At 52.4% G+C, this 25863-nt stretch overlaps 1 protein-coding gene across 1 annotated transcript in view; it reads left to right on the plus strand.

The window, feature by feature from the left end:
* The first annotated feature begins 7324 nt into the window (after positions 1-7324).
* Positions 7325-25863, plus strand: part of LOC142255256 (uncharacterized) — a 75267-nt gene continuing 56728 nt past the window's right edge. The window contains exon 1 of the mRNA XM_075326783.1: positions 7325-7393. Within this exon, the coding sequence (XP_075182898.1) occupies positions 7335-7393 (59 nt within the window). The 5' untranslated portion in view covers positions 7325-7334. The remainder of the gene's footprint in view (positions 7394-25863) is intronic.

The following is a 25863-nucleotide window of genomic DNA, read 5'->3' on the forward strand; positions in this document are numbered from 1 at the left end:
TCTGCCCACCTTCACCCTTGCCATGCAGCCTGCCTCTGCCCACCTTCACCCTGCCATGCAGCCTGCCTCTGCCCACCTTCACCCTGCCATGCAGCCTGCCTCTGCCCACCTTCACCCTGCCATGCAGCCTGCCTCTGCCCACCTTCACCCTGCCATGCAGCCTGCCTCTGCCCACCTTCACCCTGCCATGCAGCCTGCCTCTGCCCACCTTCACCCTGCCATGCAGCCTGCCTCTGCCCACCTTCACCCTGCCATGCAGCCTGCCTCTGCCCACCTTCACCCTGCCATGCAGCCTGCCTCTGCCCACCTTCACCCTGCCATGCAGCCTGCCTCTGCCCACCTTCACCCTGCCATGCAGCCTGCCTCTGCCCACCTTCACCCTGCCATGCAGCCTGCCTCTGCCCACCTTCACCCTGCCATGCAGCCTGCCTCTGCCCACCTTCACCCTGCCATGCAGCCTGCCTCTGCCCACCTTCACCCTGCCATGCAGCCTGCCTCTGCCCACCTTCACCCTGCCATGCAGCCTGCCTCTGCCCACCTTCACCCTGCCATGCAGCCTGCCTCTGCCCACCTTCACCCTGCCATGCAGCCTGCCTCTGCCCACCTTCACCCTGCCATGCAGCCTGCCTCTGCCCACCTTCACCCTGCCATGCAGCCTGCCTCTGCCCACCTTCACCCTGCCATGCAGCCTGCCTCTGCCCACCTTCACCCCGCCATGCAGCCTGCCTCTGCCCACCTTCACCCCGCCATGCAGCCTGCCTCTGCCCACCTTCACCCCGCCATGCAGCCTGCCTCTGCCCACCTTCACCCCGCCATGCAGCCTGCCTCTGCCCACCTTCACCCCGCCATGCAGCCTGCCTCTGCCCACCTTCACCCCGCCATGCAGCCTGCCTCTGCCCACCTTCACCCCGCCATGCAGCCTGCCTCTGCCCACCTTCACCCCGCCATGCAGCCTGCCTCTGCCCACCTTCACCCCGCCATGCAGCCTGCCTCTGCCCACCTTCACCCCGCCATGCAGCCTGCCTCTGCCCACCTTCACCCCGCCATGCAGCCTGCCTCTGCCCACCTTCACCCCGCCATGCAGCCTGCCTCTGCCCACCTTCACCCCGCCATGCAGCCTGCCTCTGCCCACCTTCACCCCGCCATGCAGCCTGCCTCTGCCCACCTTCACCCCGCCATGCAGCCTGCCTCTGCCCACCTTCACCCCGCCATGCAGCCTGCCTCTGCCCACCTTCACCCCGCCATGCAGCCTGCCTCTGCCCACCTTCACCCCGCCATGCAGCCTGCCTCTGCCCACCTTCACCCCGCCATGCAGCCTGCCTCTGCCCACCTTCACCCCGCCATGCAGCCTGCCTCTGCCCACCTTCACCCCGCCATGCAGCCTGCCTCTGCCCACCTTCACCCCGCCATGCAGCCTGCCTCTGCCCACCTTCACCCCGCCATGCAGCCTGCCTCTGCCCACCTTCACCCCGCCATGCAGCCTGCCTCTGCCCACCTTCACCCCGCCATGCAGCCTGCCTCTGCCCACCTTCACCCCGCCATGCAGCCTGCCTCTGCCCACCTTCACCCCGCCATGCAGCCTGCCTCTGCCCACCTTCACCCCGCCATGCAGCCTGCCTCTGCCCACCTTCACCCCGCCATGCAGCCTGCCTCTGCCCACCTTCACCCCGCCATGCAGCCTGCCTCTGCCCACCTTCACCCCGCCATGCAGCCTGCCTCTGCCCACCTTCACCCCGCCATGCAGCCTGCCTCTGCCCACCTTCACCCCGCCATGCAGCCTGCCTCTGCCCACCTTCACCCCGCCATGCAGCCTGCCTCTGCCCACCTTCACCCCGCCATGCAGCCTGCCTCTGCCCACCTTCACCCCGCCATGCAGCCTGCCTCTGCCCACCTTCACCCCGCCATGCAGCCTGCCTCTGCCCACCTTCACCCCGCCATGCAGCCTGCCTCTGCCCACCTTCACCCCGCCATGCAGCCTGCCTCTGCCCACCTTCACCCCGCCATGCAGCCTGCCTCTGCCCACCTTCACCCCGCCATGCAGCCTGCCTCTGCCCACCTTCACCCCGCCATGCAGCCTGCCTCTGCCCACCTTCACCCCGCCATGCAGCCTGCCTCTGCCCACCTTCACCCCGCCATGCAGCCTGCCTCTGCCCACCTTCACCCCGCCATGCAGCCTGCCTCTGCCCACCTTCACCCCGCCATGCAGCCTGCCTCTGCCCACCTTCACCCCGCCATGCAGCCTGCCTCTGCCCACCTTCACCCCGCCATGCAGCCTGCCTCTGCCCACCTTCACCCCGCCATGCAGCCTGCCTCTGCCCACCTTCACCCCGCCATGCAGCCTGCCTCTGCCCACCTTCACCCCGCCATGCAGCCTGCCTCTGCCCACCTTCACCCCGCCATGCAGCCTGCCTCTGCCCACCTTCACCCCGCCATGCAGCCTGCCTCTGCCCACCTTCACCCCGCCATGCAGCCTGCCTCTGCCCACCTTCACCCCGCCATGCAGCCTGCCTCTGCCCACCTTCACCCCGCCATGCAGCCTGCCTCTGCCCACCTTCACCCCGCCATGCAGCCTGCCTCTGCCCACCTTCACCCCGCCATGCAGCCTGCCTCTGCCCACCTTCACCCCGCCATGCAGCCTGCCTCTGCCCACCTTCACCCCGCCATGCAGCCTGCCTCTGCCCACCTTCACCCCGCCATGCAGCCTGCCTCTGCCCACCTTCACCCCGCCATGCAGCCTGCCTCTGCCCACCTTCACCCCGCCATGCAGCCTGCCTCTGCCCACCTTCACCCCGCCATGCAGCCTGCCTCTGCCCACCTTCACCCCGCCATGCAGCCTGCCTCTGCCCACCTTCACCCCGCCATGCAGCCTGCCTCTGCCCACCTTCACCCCGCCATGCAGCCTGCCTCTGCCCACCTTCACCCCGCCATGCAGCCTGCCTCTGCCCACCTTCACTCTGTGATTTCATTGAGCATAACAGCTACATTAAAGCTATGCGAGCATGTTGATTATTTGGTTGCAGAAATGTCTGCACCATTTCTGCATCTCTTAGCAGGAAAAATGCTGCGTCTTTGCGTTTTTTGCCTTTTTTTCATGTGGTTTTTTTTATGCATTCTGAGGTGGAAAAACACAAAGAATTGACATGCTGCAGACTTATTTCTGCAACAAATTTTCAGGGGAAAAAAAGCAACATGTTCCCAATCTTAATGATTCTCATTAACTTTGGCATGCACAAAAACAGCGTGCACAGAGCCTTAAGTGGTTAAAGGGAACCTATCACCATTTTTGGGGCCTATAAGGGTACTTTCACACTTGCGTTGTTTTCCGTCAGTTGCAATCCGCCATTTTGGAAACTGTATCCCATAGACTTGTATGGATGACGGATTGTGCCAAAAGTACCTGCGTTGCTTCCGCTGGCCGACGCTGCGTTGCTTTTGCCGAGCGTAAGGAACGCAGCATGTAACGTTAATTGCTTGAGTTAAAATGATACAGAGCGGCAGATTCCGTTACATCCGTCAATAGTTATAATGGATCGCTATGGTGGCGGATTCCGTTGCAAAGTGCTTTACAACGGAATCCGCCGCTGTATTCCGCTAATTTCTACTGAGCATGCCCAGAATGAAAAAAAAAAAACCCAAAAAACGGAGCCGATGCATTCCGTTAGACGGACGCCAAACGGATGCAACAGGTCCGTGATTTCACAGGAATTGGCTAACGGATTCCTGTGAAATAACGGACCCGTTGCATCCGTTGACAACACAAAAATAACGGATGCGTCAAAACGACGCAGCAACGGACCCAGCGTATTCAACTCAACGCAAGTGTGAAACTAGCCTTAGCTGCGGCCACCACCAGTGGGCTCTTATATACACCATTCTAACATGCTGTATATAAGAGCCCAGGCCGCTGTATAGAACATAAACACTTTATAATACTCACCTAGAAGGTTGCTCCGGTGCACAACAGTCGGATGGGTGGCAGCGTTCTCCGGTGCCGGCGCCTCTTCTTTTGGCCATCTTGGTCTTCCTTCCTCTGAAGCCATGGTGCATGACGCGACCTACGTCATACACATGCGCCGGTATTGAGGTCCTGTGCAGGCGTACTGCAATATTTTGATTTGCCCTGAGCAAATCAAAGTGCGCTTGCGCGCAGGAACTCAGTGCTGGGGAGTGTATATGACGTAGGTCACGTCATGCACCGTGGATTCAGAAGAAGGAAGACAAAGATGGCCAAAAGAGGAGGCACCGGAGAACGCCGTCACCCATCCGACTGTTGTGCACCGGAGAAACCTTCTAGGTGAGTATTACAAAGTGTTTATGTTCTATACAGCGGCCTGGGCTCTTATATACACCATTCTAACATGCTGTATATAAGAGCCCACTGGTGGTGGCCGCAGCTTATAGGCCCCAAATCTGGTGACATTGTCCCTTTTTAAACAGCAGTAATTAGCTCTAGCACCGATTGCTGGGGTAACAGGCAGTTGTCATTATAACACAGCTGGCACCACAGTTGCTAAGCCCACTTCTAACACCCGCACTCTCCCCATGACGTATTATGTCATGGGATGGGAAAGTGTTGTATAGAATCCGCCACCAGATTTTTGCCACCTAATATGAGAGCAGCATAACGTGGGAGCAGAGATCCTGATTCCAGCTGTGTCCCTTACTGAGCTGCTTAGTGTAGTTTTGATAAAATCACTGGGTAACCAGCAGTAGATTAGCTTTACAGGACTACTTGGTGTGCTGCCAGGGAGTCCAGCATATTATTGAGCGCTGATTAACCCTGCCCACTACTGATTGACAGCTTCTGTGTACACTGTATATGGGTAGAAAGCTGTCAATCAGTGGTGTGGGCGGGGTTATAGAGCTCCACATTCACATATCTGCTAGATATGCAGTAGAAAAAAACAATGATTTTACCAAAATGACGGCAAATAGACTAATCATGACACTGACACATCGCTGGAATCAGGGGTCTCTGTTTCTACATATTGCTTCCCATAGATGGGGTAGCAAAAACCTGGTGATAAATTCACTTTAATGGGGTTGTCCTTGATGATGATGAAAAAGCAGTACAGAGTTATTAGGCTCCTTGGTATTCGGCCCATGACGGATGCGGCCATTGACTAGCTCTTGCCTGCTTCATGTATTGCCTCTTGAGCTTGCCCCCTTCCGCCGTGACTTCTTCCACACGTATAAGAGGGATGTCACCTCTATAAAGCCCAGCATACTACACTTTACTGTACAATAAAAGATTGTAAGTCTGATAAGCCTAGCGTTTGTCAGTAGTGATGAGCGAGATCCGGAAAAATGATCAAGTTCCCCACTGACTTCCATTATACTCGAGTTGCGCCCGTCCGAGTGTCCAATTGGTTGTTACACGTACCGCACACCCGAGCATGGTAGTGCCCGCTCATCACTAGTTACGTGTACTGAGCACCCGAGCATGGTAGTGCCCGCTCATCACTAGTTACGAGTACCGAGCACCCGAGCATGGTAGTGCTCGCTCATCACTAGTTACGAGTACCGAGCATGGTAGTGCTTATTCATCACTAGTTACGAGTACCGAGCACCCGAGCATGGTAGTGCTTATTCATCACTAGTTACAAGTACTGAGCACCCGAGCATGGTAGTGCTCGCTCATGACTAGTTACGAGTACTGAGCACCCGAGCATGGTAGTGCTTATTCATCACTAGTTACGAGTACAGAGCACCCGAGCATGGTAGTGCCCGCTCATCACTAGTTACGAGTACAGAGCACCCGAGCATGGTAGTGCTCACTCATCACTAGTTACGAGTACCGAGCACCCGAGCATGGTAGTGCTCGCTCATCACTAGTTACGAGTACTGAGCACCCGAGCATGGTTGTGCCCGCTCATTACTAGTTACGAGTACCGAGCACCCGAGCATGGTAGTGCTCCCTCATCACTAGTTACGAGTACAGAGCACCCGAGCATGGTAGTGCTCACTCATCACTAGTTACGAGTACAGAGCACCCGAGCATGGTAGTGCCCGCTCATCACTAGTTACGAGTACTGAGCACCTGAGCATGGTAGTGCCCGCTCATCACTAGTTACGAGTACAGAGCACCCGAGCATGGTAGTGCTCACTCATCACTAGTTACGAGTACTGAGCACCAGAGCATGGTAGTGCTCTCTCATCACTAGTTACGAGTACTGAGCACCTGAGCATGGTAGTGCCCGCTCATCACTAGTTACGAGTACAGAGCACCCGAGCATGGTAGTGCTCGCTCATCACTAGTTACGAGTACTGAGCACCCGAGCATGGTAGTGCCCGCTCATCACTAGTTACGAGTACCGAGCACCTGAGCATGGTAGTGCCCGCTCATCACTAGTTACGAGTACAGAGCACCCGAGCATGATAGTGCTCGCTCATCACTAGTTACGAGTACTGAGCACCCGAGCATGGTAGTGCCCGCTCATCACTAGTTACGAGTACTGAGCACCAGAGCATGGTAGTGCTCGCTCATCACTAGTTACGAGTACTGAGCACCAGAGCATGGTAGTGCTCGCTCATCACTAGTTACGAGTACTGAGCACCCGAACATGGTAGTGCCCGCTCATCACTAGTTACGAGTACCGAGCATGGTAGTGCTCGCTCATCACTAGTTACAAGTACTGAGCACCAGAGCATGGTAGTGCTCGCTCATCACTAGTTACGAGTACTTAGCACCAGAGCATGGTAGTGCTCGCTCATCACTAGTTACGAGTACTGAGCACCAGAGCATGGTAGTGCTCGCTCATCACTAGTTACGAGTACTGAGCACCCGAGCATGGTAGTGCTCGCTCATCACTAGTTACGAGTACTGAGCACCCGAGCATGGTAGTGCTCGCTCATCACTAGTTACGAGTACTGAGCACCCGAACATGGTAGTGCCCGCTCATCACTAGTTACGAGTACCGAGCATGGTAGTGCCCGCTCATCACTAGTTATGAGTACTGAGCACCTGAGCATGGTAGTGCTCGCTCATCACTAGTTACGAGTACCGAGCACCTGAGCATGATAGTGCTCGCTCATCACTAGTTACGAGTACCGAGCATGGCAGTGCCCGCTCATCACTAGTTACGCGTACCGAGCACCCGAGCATGGGTAGTGCCCGCTCATCACTAGTTACGAGTACTGAGCACCCGAGCATGGTAGTGCCCGCTCATCACTAGTTACGAGTACCGAGCACCCGAGCATGGTAGTGCCCGCTCATCACTAGTTACGAGTACCGAGCACATCACTATTTGCCAGCATAAAATGATAATGGCTGAGTAAGGATAAAATGCTTTTGCCTACATGTCTAATAACGTTTATTTTTCAGGCAGTTCAATATGTCGTCTTGGGTGAAAGTCACTAGGGATCAGCCGCAGAAACCGGCAGCTGGTACAAAGTAAGTGCTGAAAAGTCTTATTACATAGTGGAACTTTGTGCACAGACTGAGGTTATGTTTACACGCCGCCGGATTGTAGCTGAGATTCTTGCACCTTAAAATCCATCCCAGGTATCTGAATGAGGGCGTTATGTCATCAGTGCATGGCATGGTTTAGATGAATGGCACAAGTCTCTGAAATGCCTGTAAAAAATGTGAATGATTGTGAATGCACCATTCTGTGTTATCTGCTTTTAGTTTAAAAGTTTCTTTAGCACTATAAAAAAAAAAACGACTAAACTTGTTTGCATGACCTCCATACATATCCATGGCAGGGCAGTAAAATATGACACCGTATTAATAAGATGCCGGGAGTCCTAGATCTGAGGTCTGCCTCTGAGGCCGCCGGGGAGATGCTGCTATAATAAGATGGGTATGACACACATACTGAATTCCTATAGGGCCACGCGGCTCGTCTTCAGGGGCCCTCGCTGAGATACTTCTACATTTACTTTCCTTTCAAAGGGGATCTGAGATTTTCTTTGTGAATAAACCCAAAGTAGTGTTCAGTTTAATTTTTCACGTTACCACTTTTTTTTTATTTTTTTTTTTTAAACTAAAATTTATTTTATTTCTCTAATTATTAAAAAAAAAAAAAAAAAAAAAAAAAAGTGCTTGCGCTCTGTGATAGACTGCAGGCTGTGTTTATGAGTAGTGTTCACTTTTACATTTAGAATTTTTTTTTAACCACTTTTACAATTTGTGACCTACATTAAGAAAAATAAGTATTTGACACACTTCTGATTTTGGAAGTTTTCTTCTCCAACAAAGAATGGAGAGGTCTGTAATTTTTTTTATCGTAGGTACACTTCCAACTGTGACAGAATCCAAAAAGAAATCCCAGAAAACCCCATTGTATGATTTTGAAATACTTATTTCATGCAATAAAATGCAGATTAATTATTTGATACAATAGAAAAACAGAACTTAATATTTGGTAAAAACCTTTGTTTGCAATTACAGAGGTCAAAACTTTCCTGTAGTTGTTGACCAAGGGAATTTAGCTGACTCCTCCGTACAGATCTTCTCCAGATATTCCAGGTTTCGGGGCTGTCGCTGGATAATATTGAGTTTCAGCTCCCTCCAAAGATTTTCTATTGGGTTCAGGTCTGGAGACTGGCTAGGCCACTCCAGGACCTTGAAATGCTTCTTACGGATCAGTTCAGTTGCCCTCGCTGTGTGTTTCGGGTCATAGTCATGCTGGAAGATCCAACCATGACCCATCTTTAATGCTCTTCTTGAAGGAAGGTGGTTGTTGGCCAAAATCTCGCGATACATCAGCCCAGCTATACTCCCTTCAATACGGCGCAGTCGTCCTGTCCCCTTTGCAGAAAAGCTCCTTCAGAGTATGATGCTTCCACCACCATGCTTCATAGTTCTTTGAATTATATTCATCCTTCTACCAAAAAAATGTATTTTGGTCTCCTCTGACCACACGGCCTTCTCGCATGCCTCCTGTGGATCATCCAGATGGTTATTGGCGATCTTCCAACAGGGCTGGACTTGTGCTTCTGCAGGTCTACAATTCTGTCACTGGTGTCCTTAGACGGCTCTTTGGTCTTGGCCATGGTGTAGAGGTTAAAGTGTGATTGAGGCTGGCTGTACTACACAGTTGGCATCTATCTCTTGGTGGACCCATAGCTGCCATGTTGCTACAACCAGACCCTGCTTCATAAAGGGCTATAAAGAATGCCGATTGCAGGTCTGAAAAGCACAAAAAAATAACATCCTAGTTTTAAATAAAGTCCTTTTCACACGTCACAAAAAAATGGTATTGTCATTTCCATAAAAATTTGATCCGTTGAAATCTACTTTCTTTGTCGCTCCATTGGGAGACCCAGACAATTGGGTGTATAGCTTCTGCCTCCGGAGGCCACACAAAGTATTACACTTTAAAAAGTGTAACCCCTCCCCTCTGCCTATACACCCTCCCGTGCATCACGGGCTCCTCAGTTTTATGCTTTGTGTGGAAGGAGGCACACATCCACTCATGCATTCTCATATTAGTTATGTCGGTTGGAAGAAAAGAGGGCCCCCACGGGGCTCCCGGCATGTTCCCTTCTCACCCCACTATGTCGGCGGTGTTGTTAAGGTTGAGGTACCCATTGCGGGTACAAAGGCCGGAGCCTCATGCCGTCTCCTTCACCATCCCTTAGCGGCTCTGGGAGAAGTGGGATCCTGACCGGTCATCCATTCACTGGGACCGGGCTCCCTCCGCAGCCCCTGTGGGAATCTGACGGACAGGAGTCTATTTATCCTCAGGGACCGGGCCCTGCATCTATAAGGTACTCTGTGTCCCCATGGGGACTGTGCATGGAGCGCCTTTCTCCCGGACGCTGCAGCAGCTGCTGTTTTGTGAAGACCGACGGACTTCCACGCCTGCTTGTCGGCCGCGGTCTTAAATTTAGTCCCCGGCTTCATTGCGGCCTAGTAGCAAAAATCCCGCCCCCGGGCCTGCCTGTCATGGGTAAGGGTGGGACTGCCGACCTGACGTCGGATGTGAGGGCCGGAGCATCCTGTATGTTTCCTCCCCCCTCACTGATCACTGTGGGGACCCCAGATTCCCGCACTTTTTCTAACACCGCCCACGGCTCCACTCCTCCCCTGAGAGCCCCGGCAGCCATGTTTTTGGCATTCTGCCGGTGGAGGATTATCAGGGAAGAGCTCTGCAGCTCTGGGAGACCTAAGGCAGGGAATCTGGAGGACACACACTCCGCTTTTTAGCCGTCGGTAAGCCACACCGGTCACCCGGTGCTGGTCCCCCATAGGGTGCCGGAATAGATACATATTCTTTATAGATATTTCTGTCCGGTCGGGCTGTATACCCTTTCCCATATACCCTCAGTGATCACTCTCCTAGGAGACAACAGCATGTCGTCCACAAGGAGCAAAGGTGCTAAGGCACAGGGTTTTTTTTGCGACCTGTACCTCTTGTGGGGCTATGTTACCTGCGGGTTCCACCTACCCTCACTGTGAGCAATGCTCGGCCCCTGTCTCGCTTGCTCAGCCGGAGCCTAGGTCACTAGTGGGCCCCTCGGCTCAGGTAGACCCTCCTGCTCTCCCTGTCCAGGCGGCAGGGACAGAGTTTGCTGTTTTGGCTTAGAAACTCGCTGAGTCACTCTCACGATCCATGGCTCAGTCTATGGATAAATGGTCTGCCAAGCTGCTAGAAGCTTTGCAGTCCAGACCGGTCCTTACACAGGCCCCGGTCCCTGTTGGATCGTCGGCTCCAGGTCCCTCTCGGTCCGCGCCGCAGCGCGCTCCCAGGTTGGGCCCTAGGTCCCACGCAGAGGACTCTGGCCCGGACCACAGTCCCAGACTGGCTAAGAGGGCTCGCTGGGAATCTTCCCCGACTTCCTCACGCTGCTCGGGTTCCCAGCTTGAGGACTCTCTGGAGGACGAGGCGGACGTCGCAGCTCAGGGCTCTGAACCTGACGTTGCCCTCAATCTTGATACACCTGAAGGGGACGCCTTAGTAAATGATCTTATCTCGTCCATCAACCAGGTGTTAGATCTGTCTCCCCCGCCTCCACCTGTAGAGGAGTCGGCTTCTCAGCAGGAGAAACATCAGTTTCGGTTCCCCAAACGTACACTGAGTGTGTTTTTCGATCACTCTAACTTCAGAGATGCTGTCCAGAAGCCCAGAGCAGTTCCGGACAAGCGCTTTACTAAGCGCCTTACTGACACACGTTACCCCTTCCCCTCTGACGTAGTTAAGGGTTGGGCTGTCCCAATGTCCCAAGGTGGATCCTCCAGTCTCTAGATTGGCGGCTAGATCTGTGGTATCGGTTGCAGATGGTTCATCGCTAAAAGATGCCACTGACGGGCAGATAGAGCTCCTGGTGAAGTCCATCTATGAAGCAACGGGCGCGTCTTTTGCCCCGGCCTTTGCAGCCGTGTGGGCACTCCAAGCTATCTCAGCTTGTCTGGCTGAGATTAATGCAGTCACACGTAATTCTGCTCCGCAGGTTGCGTCTCTGACTTCTCTCTAAGTCACGCCTCCAAAAGGCCGCCGGAGGCACTGCCTCCAAGGCGGCCTCCTCATGACTCTCGGCATCCCCGAACCGCATCCTCGGTCGGTGGCAGGCTCTCCCGCTATTGCGACGCCTGGTGGCCACATGTTCAAGACCGATGGGTGAGAGACATTCTGTCTCACGGTTACAGGATAGAGTTCAGCTCTCGTCCTCCAACTCGTTTCTTCAGAACCTCTCCGCCCCCCGCTCGGGCCGACTCACTTTTTCAGGCGGTGGACGCTCTGAAGACAGAAGGAATTGTGACCCCCGTTCCCCTTCAGGAACAGGGTCGCAGCTTTTACTCCAACTTGTTCGTGGTGCCAAAGAAGGACGGATCATTCCGTCCCGTTCTGGACCTCAAACTACTCAACAGGCATGTGAGCACCAGACGGTTTCGGATGGAATCTCTCCGCTCGGTCATCGCCTCGATGTCACAAGGAGACTTCCTAGCATCGATCGACATCAAAGATGCTTATCTCCATGTGCCGATCGCACACGAACATCAACGCTTCTTGCGTTTCGCCATCAGGGACGAACACCTTCAGTTTGTGGCATTGCCTTTCGGCCTGGCGACAGCCCCACGTTTGTTCACCAAAGTCATGGCATCCGTCGTGGCGGTCCTACACTCTCAGGGACACTCGGTGATTCCCTACTTAGACGATCTCCTAGTCAGGGCACCTTCTCGGGTGGCGTGTCAACACAGCGACTCTCCAGCAGTTCGGGTGGATAATCAACTTCCCAAAATCCAAGTTGACACCGACCCAATCACTGACTTACCTCGGGATGGAGTTTCATACACAGTCAGCGGTAGTCAAGCTACCGCTGGACAAACAGCTCTCTGCAGGCAGGGGTGCAATCCCTTCTTCGGGGTCAGTCACACCCCTTGAGGCGCCTCATGCACTTCCTGGGGAAGATGGTGGAAGCGATGGAGGCAGTGCCGTTCGCGCAATTCCATCTGCGGCCACTCCAATGGGACATTCTCCGCAAATGGGACAGGAGGTCGACTTCCCTCGACAGGAACGTCTCGCTGTCCCTTGCAACCAAGACGTCTCTTCAGTGGTGGCTCCTTCCCAATTCTCTATCGCAGGGAAAATCCTTCCTACCCCCAACCTGGGCTGTGGTCACCACGGACGCGAGCCTGTCAGGGTGGGGAGCGGTTTTCCTCCACCACAGGGCTCAGGGAACCTGGACTCTGGTAGAGTCTTCCCTTCAGATCAATGTTCTGGAGATAAGGGCAGTGTATCTAGCCCTAGTGGCTTTCCATCGGTGGCTGGAGGGCAGACAGATCCGTATACAGTCGGACAACGCCACTGCCGTTGCTTACATCAACTACCAGGGCGGCACGCGCAGTCGTCAGGCCTTCCAGGAAGTCAGGCGGATTCTGCAGTGGGTGGAAGCCACAGCCTCTACGATCTCCGCAGTTTACATCCCGGGCGTAGAAAACTGGGAAGCAGATTTTCTCAGTCGTCAGGGCATGGACGCGGGGGAATGGTCTCTTCACCCAGACGTGTTTCGAGAGATCTGTCGCCGCTGGGGAACGCCGGACGTCGACCTCATGGCGTCACGGCACAACAACAAAGTCCCGGCATTCATGGCCCGGTCCCAAGATCAGAGCTCTGGCGGCGGACGCATTAGTTCAGGATTGGTCGCAGTTTCGACTGCCTTATGTATTTCCTCCTCTGGCGATGCTGCCCAGAGTGTTACGCAAGATCAGGTCCGACTGTCGTCGCGCCATTCTCGTCGCTCCAGATTGGCCGAGGCGATCGTGGTACCCGGATCTGTGGCATCTCACGGTGGGTCAACCGTGGGCGCTTCCAGACCGCCCAGACTTGCTGTCACAAGGGCCGTTTTTCCATCTGAATTCTGTGGCCCTCAACCTGACTGTGTGGCCATTGAGTCCTGGCTCCTAGCATCTTCAGGATTATCTCAGGATGTCATTGCCACTATGAGACAGGCCAGGAAATCAACGTCCGCCAAGATCTATTACAGGTCTTGGCGGATCTTCTTATCCTGGTGCTCTGATAAGGGTTTTGCTCCCTGGCCGTTTGCTTTACCCACTTTTCTTTCATTCCTTCAATCCGGAATGGACAAGGGTTTGTCACCCGGCTCTCTCAAGGGACAAGTATCGGCGCTCTCCGTATTTTTTCAAAAGCGCCTGGCCAGGCTTCCGCAGGTCCGCACGTTCCTGCAGGGAGTTTGCCACATAGTCCCACCTTACAAGCGTCCGCTGGAACCCTGGGACCTCAACAGGGTGCTAACGGCTCTTCAGAAACCACCTTTCGAGCCGCTGCGGGATGTCGCTTTATCACGTCTTTCGCAGAAGGTGGCATTTCTAGTGGCAGTTACATCGCTCCGAAGAGTGTCGGAGCTGGCAGCGCTGTCATGCAAAGCCCCCTTCCTGGTTTTTCACCAGGATAAGGTGGTTCTGCGTCCTGTCCTGGAATTTCTCCCTAAGGTGGTATCTCCTTTTCATCTCAATCAGGATATCTCCTTACCGTCATTTTGCCCTAATCCAATTCACCAATGTGAAAAGGATTTGCACTCATTCGATCTAGTGAGGGCACTCCGGTTCTACGTGTCTCGCACGGCGCCCCTGCGCCGTTCAGATGCGCTCTTTGTCCTTGTCGCTGGCCAGCGTAAGGGTTCGCAGGCTTCCAAGTCAACCTTGGCTCGGTGGATCAAGGAACCGATTCTTGAAGCCTACCGTTCTTCTGGGCTTCCGCTTCCTTCAGGGCTGAAAGCCCATTCTACCAGAGCCGTGGGTGCGTCCTGGGCATTGCGGCACCGGGCTACGGCTCAGCTGGTGTCAGGCAGCTACCTGGTCTAGTCTGCACACTTTCACGAAACACTATCAGGTGCATACCTATGCTTTGGCAGACGCCAGTCTAGGTAGGCGAGTCCTTCAGGCGGCGGTTGCCCACCTGTAAGAGGGGGCCGTTTCGGCTCTTTTTATCAAGGTATTCTTTTACCCACCCAGGGACTGCTTTTGGACGTCCCAATTGTCTGGGTCTCCCAATGGAGCGACAAAGAAGAAGGGAATTTTGTTTACTTACCGTAAATTCCTTTTCTTGTAGCTCCTATTGGGAGACCCAGCACCCGCCCCTGTTCCCTTCGGGCTGTTGTTCTTTTGTGTACACATGTTGTTCATGTTGAATTGTTCTTTTGGTTCATGGTTTTCAGTTCTCCGAACATCCTTCGGATTGAATTTACCTTAGACCAATTTATAAGTTTCCTCCTTCCTGCTTTTGCACCAAAACTGAGGAGCCCGTGATGCACGGGAGGGTGTATAGGCAGAGGGGAGGGGTTACACTTTTTAAAGTGTAATACTTTGTGTGGCCTCCGGAGGCAGAAGCTATACACCCAATTGTCTGGGTCTCCCAATAGGAGCTACAAGAAAAGGAATTTACGGTAAGTAAACAAAATTCCCTTCATTTGACACACTTCTGATTTTGGAAGTTTTCTTCTCCAACAAAGAATGGAGAGGTCTGTGACAGAATCCAAAAAGAAATCCCAGAAAACCCCATTGTATGATTTTTAAATACTTATTTCATGCAATAAAATGCAGATTAATTATTTGATACAATAGAAAAACAGAACTTAATATTTGGTAAAAACCTTTGTTTGCAATTACAGAGGTCAAAACTTTCCTGTAGTTGTTGACCAAGGGAATTTAGCTGACTCCTCCGTACAGATCTTCTCCAGATATTCCAGGTTTCGGGGCTGTCGCTGGATAATATTGAGTTTCAGCTCCCTCCAAAGATTTTCTATTGGGTTCAGGTCTGGAAACTGGCTAGGCCACTCCAGGACCTTGAAATGCTTCTTACGGATCAGCTCAGTTGCCCTCGCTGTGTGTTTCGGGTCATAGTCATGCTGGAAGATCCAACCATGACCCATCTTTAATGCTCTTCTTGAAGGAAGGTGGTTGTTGGCCAAAATCTCGCGATACATCAACCCAGCCATACTCCCTTCAATACGGCGCAGTCGTCCTGTCCCCTTTGCAGAAAAGCTCCTTCAGAGTATGATGTTTCCACCACCATGCTTCATAGTTCTTTGAATTATATTCATCCTTCTACCAAAAAAATGTATTTTGGTCTCCTCTGACCACACGGCCTTCTCGCATGCCTCCTGTGGATCATCCAGATGGTTATTGGCGATCTTCCAACAGGGCTGGACTTGTGCTTCTGCAGGTCTACAATTCTGTCACTGGTGTCCTTAGACGGCTCTTTGGTCTTGGCCATGGTGTAGAGGTTAAAGTGTGATTGAGGCTGGCTGTACTACACAGTTGGCATCTATCTCTTGGTGGACCCATAGCTGCCATGTTGCTACAACCAGACCCTGCTTCATAAAGGGCTATAAAGAATGCCGATTGCAGGTCTGAAAAGCACAAAAAAATAACATCCTAGTTTTAAATAAAGTCCTTTTCACACGTCACAAAAAAATGGTATTGTCACTTCCATAAAAATTTGATCCGTTGAAATCTACTTTCGTGAAGATCACAAAAAAAGACTCCAAAGTTGAGTTTTCCGCTTCCTCCCCTCCCCATTTTTACTCTAATATGAGATCAATGGAAAAATAGAAACGTCCGGTCTCAGAAAATGGCACAATACAATTCTTTTCAATACTTTTTTTTTTTCTTTAACTACCAAACACAAAAGATGATATCACAATAATTGTACTAACCTGGAAGATCACACTGCTGGGTTATTTGCACCACACAATCAATGCTGTGAAAATAAAAGCCCAAAATAGTTTTATCATTGCATGTTGCTTTTTTTTTTTTTCTCTACCATTTCTTGTTTTCTAATACAATAAATAAGTGACTGGTGTCATTGAAAACTAAAACTCAACCTTCAAGAATGCAGTGGAACCTCCTTTTACGAGTAAAGCGGGCTTTACACGCTGCGATATCGGTCCCGATATCGCTAGTGTGGGTACCCGCCCCCATCTGTTGCGCGACACGGGCAAATCGCTGCCCGTGCCGCACAACATCGCCCAGACCCGTCACACATACTTACCTGCCCGGCGACGTCGCTGTGACCGGCGAACCGCCTCCTTTCTAAGGGGGCGGTCCGTGCGGCGTCACAGCGACGTCACTGAGCGGCCGCCCAATAGCGGAGGGGCGTAGCTGAGCGGGACGTAACATCCCACCTCCTTCCTTCCACATAGCAGCCGGGAGGCAGGTAAGGAGAGCTTCCTCGTTCCTGCGGTGTCACATGGAGTGATGTGTGCTGCCGCAGGAACGAGGAATGACCTCGTTACTGCTGCAGTAATTTTTTTTGAGAATGGACCCCCATGTCACCGATGAGCGATTTTGCATGTTTTTGCAACGATGCAAAATCGCTCATCTGTGTCACACGCAACGGCATCGCTAATGCGGCCGGATGTGCGTCACCAATTCCGTGACCCCAACGAGTTCGCATTAGCGATGTCGTAGCGTGTAAAGCGGCCTTAACCCGGTTTGCAAGTATTTCACTATACGAGCAAAGCTTGCTGTAAATTTGGAACTCAATTTACGAGCAATATTTTGCTGTACGAGCAAATACCGCACACACTTCCGGTTCTGTACTTTCACTGCGCTCTAACCCGCTCCTGCAGTCCACACAAACACACACATATTATTCTCACCTTACCTTCCGTTCCATCGCCGGCCTCCTGGTTGTTGTAGTTCGCCAGTACAGGATGTGTATCGGGTAACCATTGCGACGATGGAGGAACTTCCACTGTCAGCCACTACTCAAAGGCAGCGCGCTGGCCAGTCAGAGACAAGCGTCTCCTGCCTTTGATGTCAGCGTGCTGGCAGCGGACGTTCCGGCATCGGTCGCGATGGTTACCCGATACACATCCTGTACCGGCGAACTACAAGAACCAGGAGGCCGGCGATGGAACGGAAGGTAAGGTGAGCATAATATGTGTGTTTGTGCGTGTGTAGAATGGCACAATAGGGGACCAGGATGGGACATTTCACAAGTTGTGGAAGGAATTGTCTGCATTGCAATGATTTCCTATGGGAAATGTTGCTTTGCTAGACGAGTAACTTGCTTTACAAGCACACCCCCAGAACGGACTGTTCTCATAAACCAAGGTTCCGCTGTTCATAAATAATAAAGCCCCCATTCGGTTGTGTCACTGGAGAAAGGGGGAGGGGAAAAAATGCGAACGCACAAAACGTAAAAATCGCTGTATTATGAAAGTGTTAAATCTGCAGCGTATCGTTTAGTTCCTTGGATTTTCAGCGCGGGTCTCTGTTACAAGGCATAGGGAGTAATCCGCCGAGGATCCGCAGCAGCAATGTACACCTTGTGTATAGACCCCACAGGCCTGCGACGTGTTTCTTTTCTATTAATGGGTGTATATTATTTATTTCTATGTTTGCAAAATTTTATTGAACTATGTGCATCCACTCAACTTTTTATTTCTTTTTCCCCCACGACGTCTCACATTAGTTTTCCTCCCTAGCTGGGGTCCATCCGTGCACCTCCTGGGAAAAACCATTTGCACTTCTCCCAGAGGGAATTCCTCTGGAATACACGCTCCCCAGAGATGTTGCTATGGCAACCACAATGCCCATGGCGTTCCTCTCGTGTGACACCATGGCAACGCTCCCTCCATCCGAAGCAATCTATCCAGTGCAATGCGGTTTTGCGACGGACACGAGCCATGTTTACTCTCGGTATCTGGGGTATAATAATGACTCCAGTGTCGCATTACCCTCCTGCGGCTGCAAGTTGTGAAGCCCAAGTTGTTCGTCCTTTACGTGCAACTTACATGATTGCAGAAAACTGATGTGCAATATGTATCACCCTGTTCAGACATCGCAGAAAATAATTGACTGGGTTTTTGTGAATATTTGCATCCTCAACACAATCAGTTCTGGTGGGATGAGGATTCCTGCACTGGATTTTGCACTTTTGCCTGGTCAGATCCTATTAAATCCACTTAAATTTCATCCCACAAAAGAACAAGAGGTGAGGATGCATCTGTTGAATAATGTATAGCCCGAGGAGGGAGAAGAAAGCACATAAATCTGAAGGGTTTACATGAGATATGTCAGAAGTGTCTGATCCATGTTGGACTCCTTTCTTGGACTTTTCCTCATATTTTGTCCCACTTTCATGTTGCCAGTGTAGCAGGCCAAATGAACCCTTTCCCAGATTAAGATCAGGTATACGAGGGGCTGCTAAGTCTTTGGCTTTATCCAGAAAGAAACGAGATAGGATGATGCTTTTACATTTATTCCACATACTTTCCACTGATGACAACACACTTCTTATCGGTATTCCAAGATCTGTAAGGATTTCGGTTGTACCTCAAACCAGGCATCCGTACCAGCCATGGCATCAGAAATGGTGTGAAATTTGGTACCCTTGAGGGGTTTTTTCAGGTTTGGAAACAGATGATAGGCGGAGGGAGAGAGATCTGGTGAATAAGGTGGGTGGTCAACCAGCTGGAAGCCCAGCTCTGCTAGTTTTGCCGTGGTCGCTTGTGCAGTGTGAGCGGAGGCGTTGTGTTGCAGGAACAAGATTCCTTTGGACAGCTTGCCGAAACCTTTTGGCCTTCAGAGCTGTCTTTAATTGGTCCAAAAGTTCAATGTAATACCTTGCATTGATGGTGGAACCCTTTTGAAGGTAGTCCACTAGCAGCATGCCCTCCTTTGCCAGAACACAGATGCCATCATCTTAGTGGCTGATTTTTGCACCCTGAACTTCTGTGGACGAGCAGAACCACTGTGCCTCCACACTTTTGACTGCTCCTTATTTTCAGGGTCATACAAATAAATCCAGGTCTCATCCATAGTGACCAGTCAATCCAGAAAGTTCTTATCAGTCTGGAAACGTTGACAAATGGACCGGGAAGTTTTCACCTGTATGCTTCTTTGATCTGTTGTCAGACATTTGGGGACCCACTTTGCAGATAGTTTCCTCATGTCCAAATGTTCATGGATAATGACACAAACACGTTCACGGGAAATCCTCATGATGTCTGCTATTGCTTTAGCTGAAATTCGTGGATTCTCCAGTATGAGGTTGTGCACAGCATCCACGATCTCCGGAACAACAACCACTCTGTCGTCCAGGATGTTCCCCATCATTGGGACTGAACTTGCTCATTTTAAATTTGACAACCCAGTTCTTAACAGTGGAATATGAAGGGCAGTGATCCCCCAATGTCTGCGACATATCACAATGAATATCCTCCTCGGACTTTCCTTGCAGAAACAAGAATTTTATCCCTCCTTTGCTCAGAGTTGCTGGGAAAATCTCATTAGTCTCCGTCATTTTGTTTTCCCGCGTGCGTAGAACACTGTTGCCATAAGCAACAAACACAACATTTTGAAGGCATATATTAGATACATAAGGCTTTCATGTGATGTAACATTAAAAGATCACAAACCTAAAGACTTATCAGCAGCCTCTCGTAGTTTAGCCCAGGGTCAGAGTATACCCCGGGGATTAATTGTCCTAGGCCAAACTATATCCTGGGGTGTAAAATAGCCTTGGCCAAACTATACCCCTCCAGGCCAGAATATACCCAGCTAACGTGGAACCCAGCCACACTATAGCCCGAGGGATAAACTCTATACCAGGGGGTGTAAATTTGTACAGTGCTTACATTGAACTGACAGTAGATGGCGCTGTCCCATCAATTCACAGTTATGTATTGTATCATATGTATGTTTCTTTGTCGCTCTATTGGGAGACCCAGACAATTGGGTGTATAGGCTATGCCTCCGGAGGCCGCACAAAGTATTACACTCAAAAGTGTTAAGCCCCTCCCCTTCTGCCTGTACACCCCCCGTGCTCCCACGGGCTCCTCAGTTTTTTGCTTTGTGCGAAGGAGGTCAGACACGCACAGCACAGCTCCACAGATTAGTCAGCAGCAGCTGGTTGGAAGAAAAGTGGGCCCATATAGGGCCCCCAGCATGCTCCCTTCTCACCCCACTCTTGTCGGCGGTGTTGTTAAGGTTGAGGTATCCATTGCGGGTACGGAGGCTGGAGCCCACATGCTGCTTTCCTTCCCCATCCCCCTCAGGGCTCTGGGTGAAGTGGGATCCTATCGGTCTCCAGGCACTGAGACCGTGCTTCATCCACAACTCCTGTGGAGCCTGCTGGATAGGAGCCGGGTACCGTTCAGGGACATGGCCCTGCTACGTGAAGGTACTCTGTATCCCTGTGGGGACCGCGCACGGCAACACCTCAGCTTTGCTGGGTGTGCTAGTGCACCGGGGGACCGGGTTAAACTGTGCCATTACACACTCGGTCGCTGAGTGTGTTTATATGTAGGGGCTACCGCGCTAACCGCCGCTGCCATGGGAAACTGCGGCGCGGCTGGGACTTGTAGTTCGCCGGGGACTTCGGCGTTAGCCGCGCTTTTACGGCGGCAACGCTTATACTCGAGTCCCCGGCTTGGCTTGCGGCCTAGTTTCCCTTTCTCCCGCCCTCAGCCCTGACAGGCAGGGGAAGGGCGGGACGCTGCACGGAAGAGCAGCACTGAGGGCTGGAGTATGATTTCCATACTCCACTCCCCTCACTGTGCACAGTGTGAGCACCTCGGCTACGCCCACGGCTCCCTCCTCTCGTCAGGACGCCACAGCCATTTCCTGTCCAGCTCCTACGACGCTGCAGAGAGGGACAAACCCTGAGAGACCCAGACACGGTCTCTGGTGGCCTCATAACCGCTTTAGGCGGATGGTAAGCAGCACCTGTGGTGCTAGCCTCATGGTGCTGTAGTGTACTGATACATTATTTGTTTTTAGTATATATTTTACACTGTATGAGCACAGTTCATTCTGGCTATATACCCTAGTGTGTTACTCAGGGAAAACAATAGCATGGCGCCCACAAAAGGCAGGGGTGCCAAAAACACAGGCTTATTATGCTGCCTGCGTCGCTTGTACGACCCAGCTGCCGGCAGGTTCCATTGACCCTCATTGTGTGCAATGTTCGGCCCCTGTGACACTTCTTCAGCCAGGGCCTCTGCTAAGAGGGGCCCAGGGGGAGCCACCTGTTGACACTGTCCTAGTGACGGGGACGGAGTTTGCAAAACTCTCTGAGACTATGGCTAAGATACTAGAAGCCTTGCAGTCCAGGCCGGTATCTTAGCAAAGGGACTCTGTTGAATCATTGTTCCCTGGCCCCCCTCAGTTGGACCAACAATGTCCTCCCGGGGTATCTCATACATCCCAGGCTGAGGGTTCTGACTTAGACCCCAGCCCCAGACCGACTAAACGGGCTCGCTTAGAATTTCCCTCGACATCATATTGTTCAGGGTCTCAGCGGGGGGAATCTCTGGTTGATACTGCGGAGACAGCTGATCAGGATTCTGATCCTGAGGGCGCTCTCAATCTTAATACTCCAGACGGGGACGCCATACTGAACGTTCTTATTGCGTCCATCGATCAAATGCTGGATATTTCTCCCTCAGCTCCTCCGGCGGAGGAGTCAGCTTCTCTTACACAGAGTATGTTTCTAGACCACTCTGATTTCAGAGAGGCAGTCCAGAATCATCATTATTGTCCAGATAAGCGTTTTTTTCTAAGCGCCTTAAGGATACACGTTATCCTTTTCCCCCTGACGTGGTTAAAGGTTGGACTCAGTGTCCCAAAGTGGATCCTCCAATCTCCAGACTGGCGGCTAGATCCATACTTGCAGTGGACGAGGGGGCCTCGTTCAAGGATGCCACTGACAGGCAGATGGAGCTCTGGTTGAAATCCATCTATGAAGCTATCGGAGCTTCTTTTGCCCCAGCATTCGCAGCTGTATGGGCGCTACAAGCTATATCAGCAGGTCAAGCACAAATTGAAGCAGCCACATGCACGGCCGCGCCACAAGTGGCATCCATTACCACCCAGACCTCGGCAATTGCGTCTTACGCTATTATTGCTGTCCTGGACTCTGCGAGCCGTACGGCGGTCGCGGCCGCCAATTCGGTGGTACTCCGCAGGGCCTTGTGGCTACGGGAATGGAAGGCAGATTCTGCTTCCAAAAAGCGCTTAACCAGTTTGCCAATTTCTGGTGACAGGCTGTTTGGCGAGCGTCTGGATGAAATCATCAAACAATCCAAGGGAAAGGATACATCCTTACCCTAGTCCAAACAGGACATACCCCAACGGAGGAAAGGGCAGTCGAGGTCTCGGTCCTTTCAGGGCGCGGGCAGGTCCCAATTCTCCTCGTCCAAAAGGTCTCAGAAAGAACAAAGGAACTCTGATGCATGGCGGTCTAAGTCACGTCCTTAAAAGGCCACCGGAGGCGCCGCTAGCAAAGCGGCTTCCTCATGACTTTCGACCTCCTCTAGTAGCATCCTCGGTCGGTGGCAGGCTTCCCGCTTTTGCGACACCTGGCTGCCACAAATAAAAGACCGCTGGGTGAGAGACATTCTGTCTCACGGTTACAAGATAGAGTTCACCTCTCGTCCCCCGACTCGATTCTTCAGGTCATCCCCGCCTCCCGAGCGAGCCGAGGCTCTTCTGCAGGCGCTGCGCACTCTGAAGGCAGAAGGAGTGGTGATCCCGGTTCCTCTTCAGCAACTGAGCCACGGTTTTTACTCCAACTTGTTTGTGGTCCCAAAAGAGGACGGGTCTTTCCGCCCGGTCCTGGACCTGAAACTGCTCAACAAACATGTAAAAAAACCAGACGGTTCAGGATGGAATCCCCCCGCTCCGTCATCGCCTCAATGTCCCAAGGAGATTTCCTTGCATCGATCGATATCAAAGATGCTTATCTCCACGTACCGATTGCTCCAGAGCACCAGCGCTTCTTGCGCTTCGCCATAGGAAATGAACACCTGCAATTCGTGGCACGGCCGTTCGGCCTGGCAACAGCCCCACGGGTTTTTACCAAGGTTATGGCTGCTGTAGTAGCGGTTCTCCATTCTCAGGGTCACTCGGTGATTCCGTACTTGGATACTGATCAAGGCACCCTCTCAAGATGCATGCCAACACAGCCTCGACGCTACCCTGGAGACTCTCCAGGGTGTCGGGTGGATCATCAATTTTACAAAGTCAAATCTGACACCGGCCCAATCGCTGACATATCTTGGCATGGAGTTTCATACCCTCTCAGCGATAGTGAAGCTTCCGCTGATCAAGCAGTAGTCACTACAGAAAGGGGTACAATCTCTCCTTCAAGGCCAGTCACACCCCTTGAGGCGCCTCATGCACTTCCTGGGGAAGATGGTGGCAGCAATGGAGGCAGTCCCTTTCGCGCAGTTTCACCTGCGTCCCCTTCAATGGGACATCCTACGCAAATGGGACAGGAAGCCGACGTCCCTCGACAGGACCGTCTCCCTCCCTCAGGCGACCAAAGCTTCCCTTCGGTGGTGACTTCTTCCCGCTTCATTATCGAAGGGGATATCCTTCCTACCCCCATCCTGGGAAGTAGTCACGACAGACGCGAGTCTGTCAGGGTGGGGAGCGGTTTTTCTCCACCACAGGGCTAAGGGTACGTGGACCCAGCAAGAGTCCTCGCTTCAGATCAACGTTCTGGACATACGGGCAGTGTATCTTGCCCAGAAAGCGTTCCAGCAGTGGCTGGAGGGCAAGCAGATCCGAATTCAGTCGGACAATTCCACAGCGGTGGCATACTTCAACCACCAAGGCGACACACGCAGCCGGCAAGCCTTCCAGGAAGTCCGGCGGATTTTGATGTGGGTGGAAGCCACGGCATCCACCATATCCGCAGTTCACATCCCAGGCGTGGAAAACTGGGAAGCAGATTATTTCTGTTGCCAGGGCATGGACGCAGGGGAATGGTCCCTTCACCCGGACGTGTTTCAGGAGATCTGTTGCTGCTGGGGGGTGCCGGACGTCGACCTCATGGCGTCCCGGCACAACAACAAGGTACCAATGTTCATGGCACGGTCTCAAGATCCCAGAGCTCTGGCGGCAGACGCCTTAGTTCAGGATTGGTCGCAGTTTCAGCTCCCTTATGTGTTTCCTCCGCTGGCACTGTTGCCCAGAGTGTTACGCAAGATCAGGACCGACTGCCGCCGCGCCATCCTCGTCGCTCCAGACTGGCCAAGGTGGTCGTGGTACCCGGATCTGTGGCATCTCACGGTCGGCCGACCGTGGACACTACCAGACCAAACAGACTTGCTATCTCGAGGGCCGTTTTTTCCATCTGAATTCTGCGGCCCTCAACCTGACTGTGTGGCCATTGAGTCCTGGACCCTAGCGTCTTCAGGGTTATCTCAAGACGTCATTGCCACTATGAGACAGGCTAGGAAACCAACGTCCGCCAAGATCTACCACAGGACGTGGAAAATTTTCCTGTCGTGGTGCTCTGCTCAGGGTTTTTTCTCCCTGGCCTTTTGCCTTGCCCACTTTTCTGTCCTTCTTTCAATCTGGACTGGAAAAGAGTTTGTCGCTCGGCTCCCTTAAGGGACAAGTCTCAGCGCTCTCTGTGTTTTTCCAGAAGCGCCTAGCCAGGCTTCCACAGGTACGCACGTTCCTGCAGGGGGTTTGTCACATCGTTCCACCTGACAAGCGGCCGTTAGAACCCTGGGATCTAAACGGGGTTCTGATGGTTCTTCAGAAACCACCATTCAAGCCAATGAGAGATATTTCCCTCTCACAACTTTCGCAGAAAGTGGTTTTTTCTAGTAGCAGTCACTTCTCTTCGGCGAGTGTCTGAGCTAGCAGCATTGTCGTGCAAAGCCCCTTTCCTGGTGTTTCACCAGGACAAGGTGGTTCTACGTCCGGTTCCGGATTTTCTCCCTAAGGGGGTATCCTCCTTTCATCTCAATCAGGATATCTCCTTACCTTCTTTTTATCCTCATCCAGTTCACCAATGTGAAAAGGATTTGCACTTGTTAGATTTGGTGAGAGCACTCAGACTCTACATTTCTCGTACGGCGCCCCTGCGCCGCTCGGATGCACTCTTTGTCCTTGTCGCTGGCCAGCGTAAAGGGTCACAGGTTTCCAAATCAACCCTGGCTTGGTGGATCAAGGAGCCAATTATCGAAGCTTACCGTTCGGCTGGGCTTCCGGTTCCATCAGGGCTGAAGGCCCATTCTACCAGAGCCGTGGGCGCGTCCTGGGCTTTGAGGCACCAGGCTGCGGCTCAGCAGGTGTGTCAGGCGGCTACCTGGTCGAGCCTGCACACTTTCACGAAACACTATCAGGTGCATACCTATGCTTCGGCGGATGCCAGCCTAGGTAGACGAGTCCTTCAGGCGGCGATTGCCCACCTGTAGGAAAGGCCGTTTTACGGCTCTCTTACGAGGTATTATTTTACCCACCCAGGGACTGCTTTTGGACGTCCCAATTGTCTGGGTCTCCCAATAGAGCGACAAAGAAGAAGGGAATTTTGTTTACTTACCGTAAATTCCTTTTCTTCTAGCTCTAATTGGGAGACCCAGCACCCGCCCCTGTTTTTTTGTGTACACATGTTGTTCATGTTGAATGGTTTCAGTTCTCCGATA

Source organism: Anomaloglossus baeobatrachus, chromosome 10 (genome assembly GCF_048569485.1).
Source record: "Anomaloglossus baeobatrachus isolate aAnoBae1 chromosome 10, aAnoBae1.hap1, whole genome shotgun sequence".
NCBI lineage: Eukaryota > Metazoa > Chordata > Amphibia > Anura > Aromobatidae > Anomaloglossus > Anomaloglossus baeobatrachus.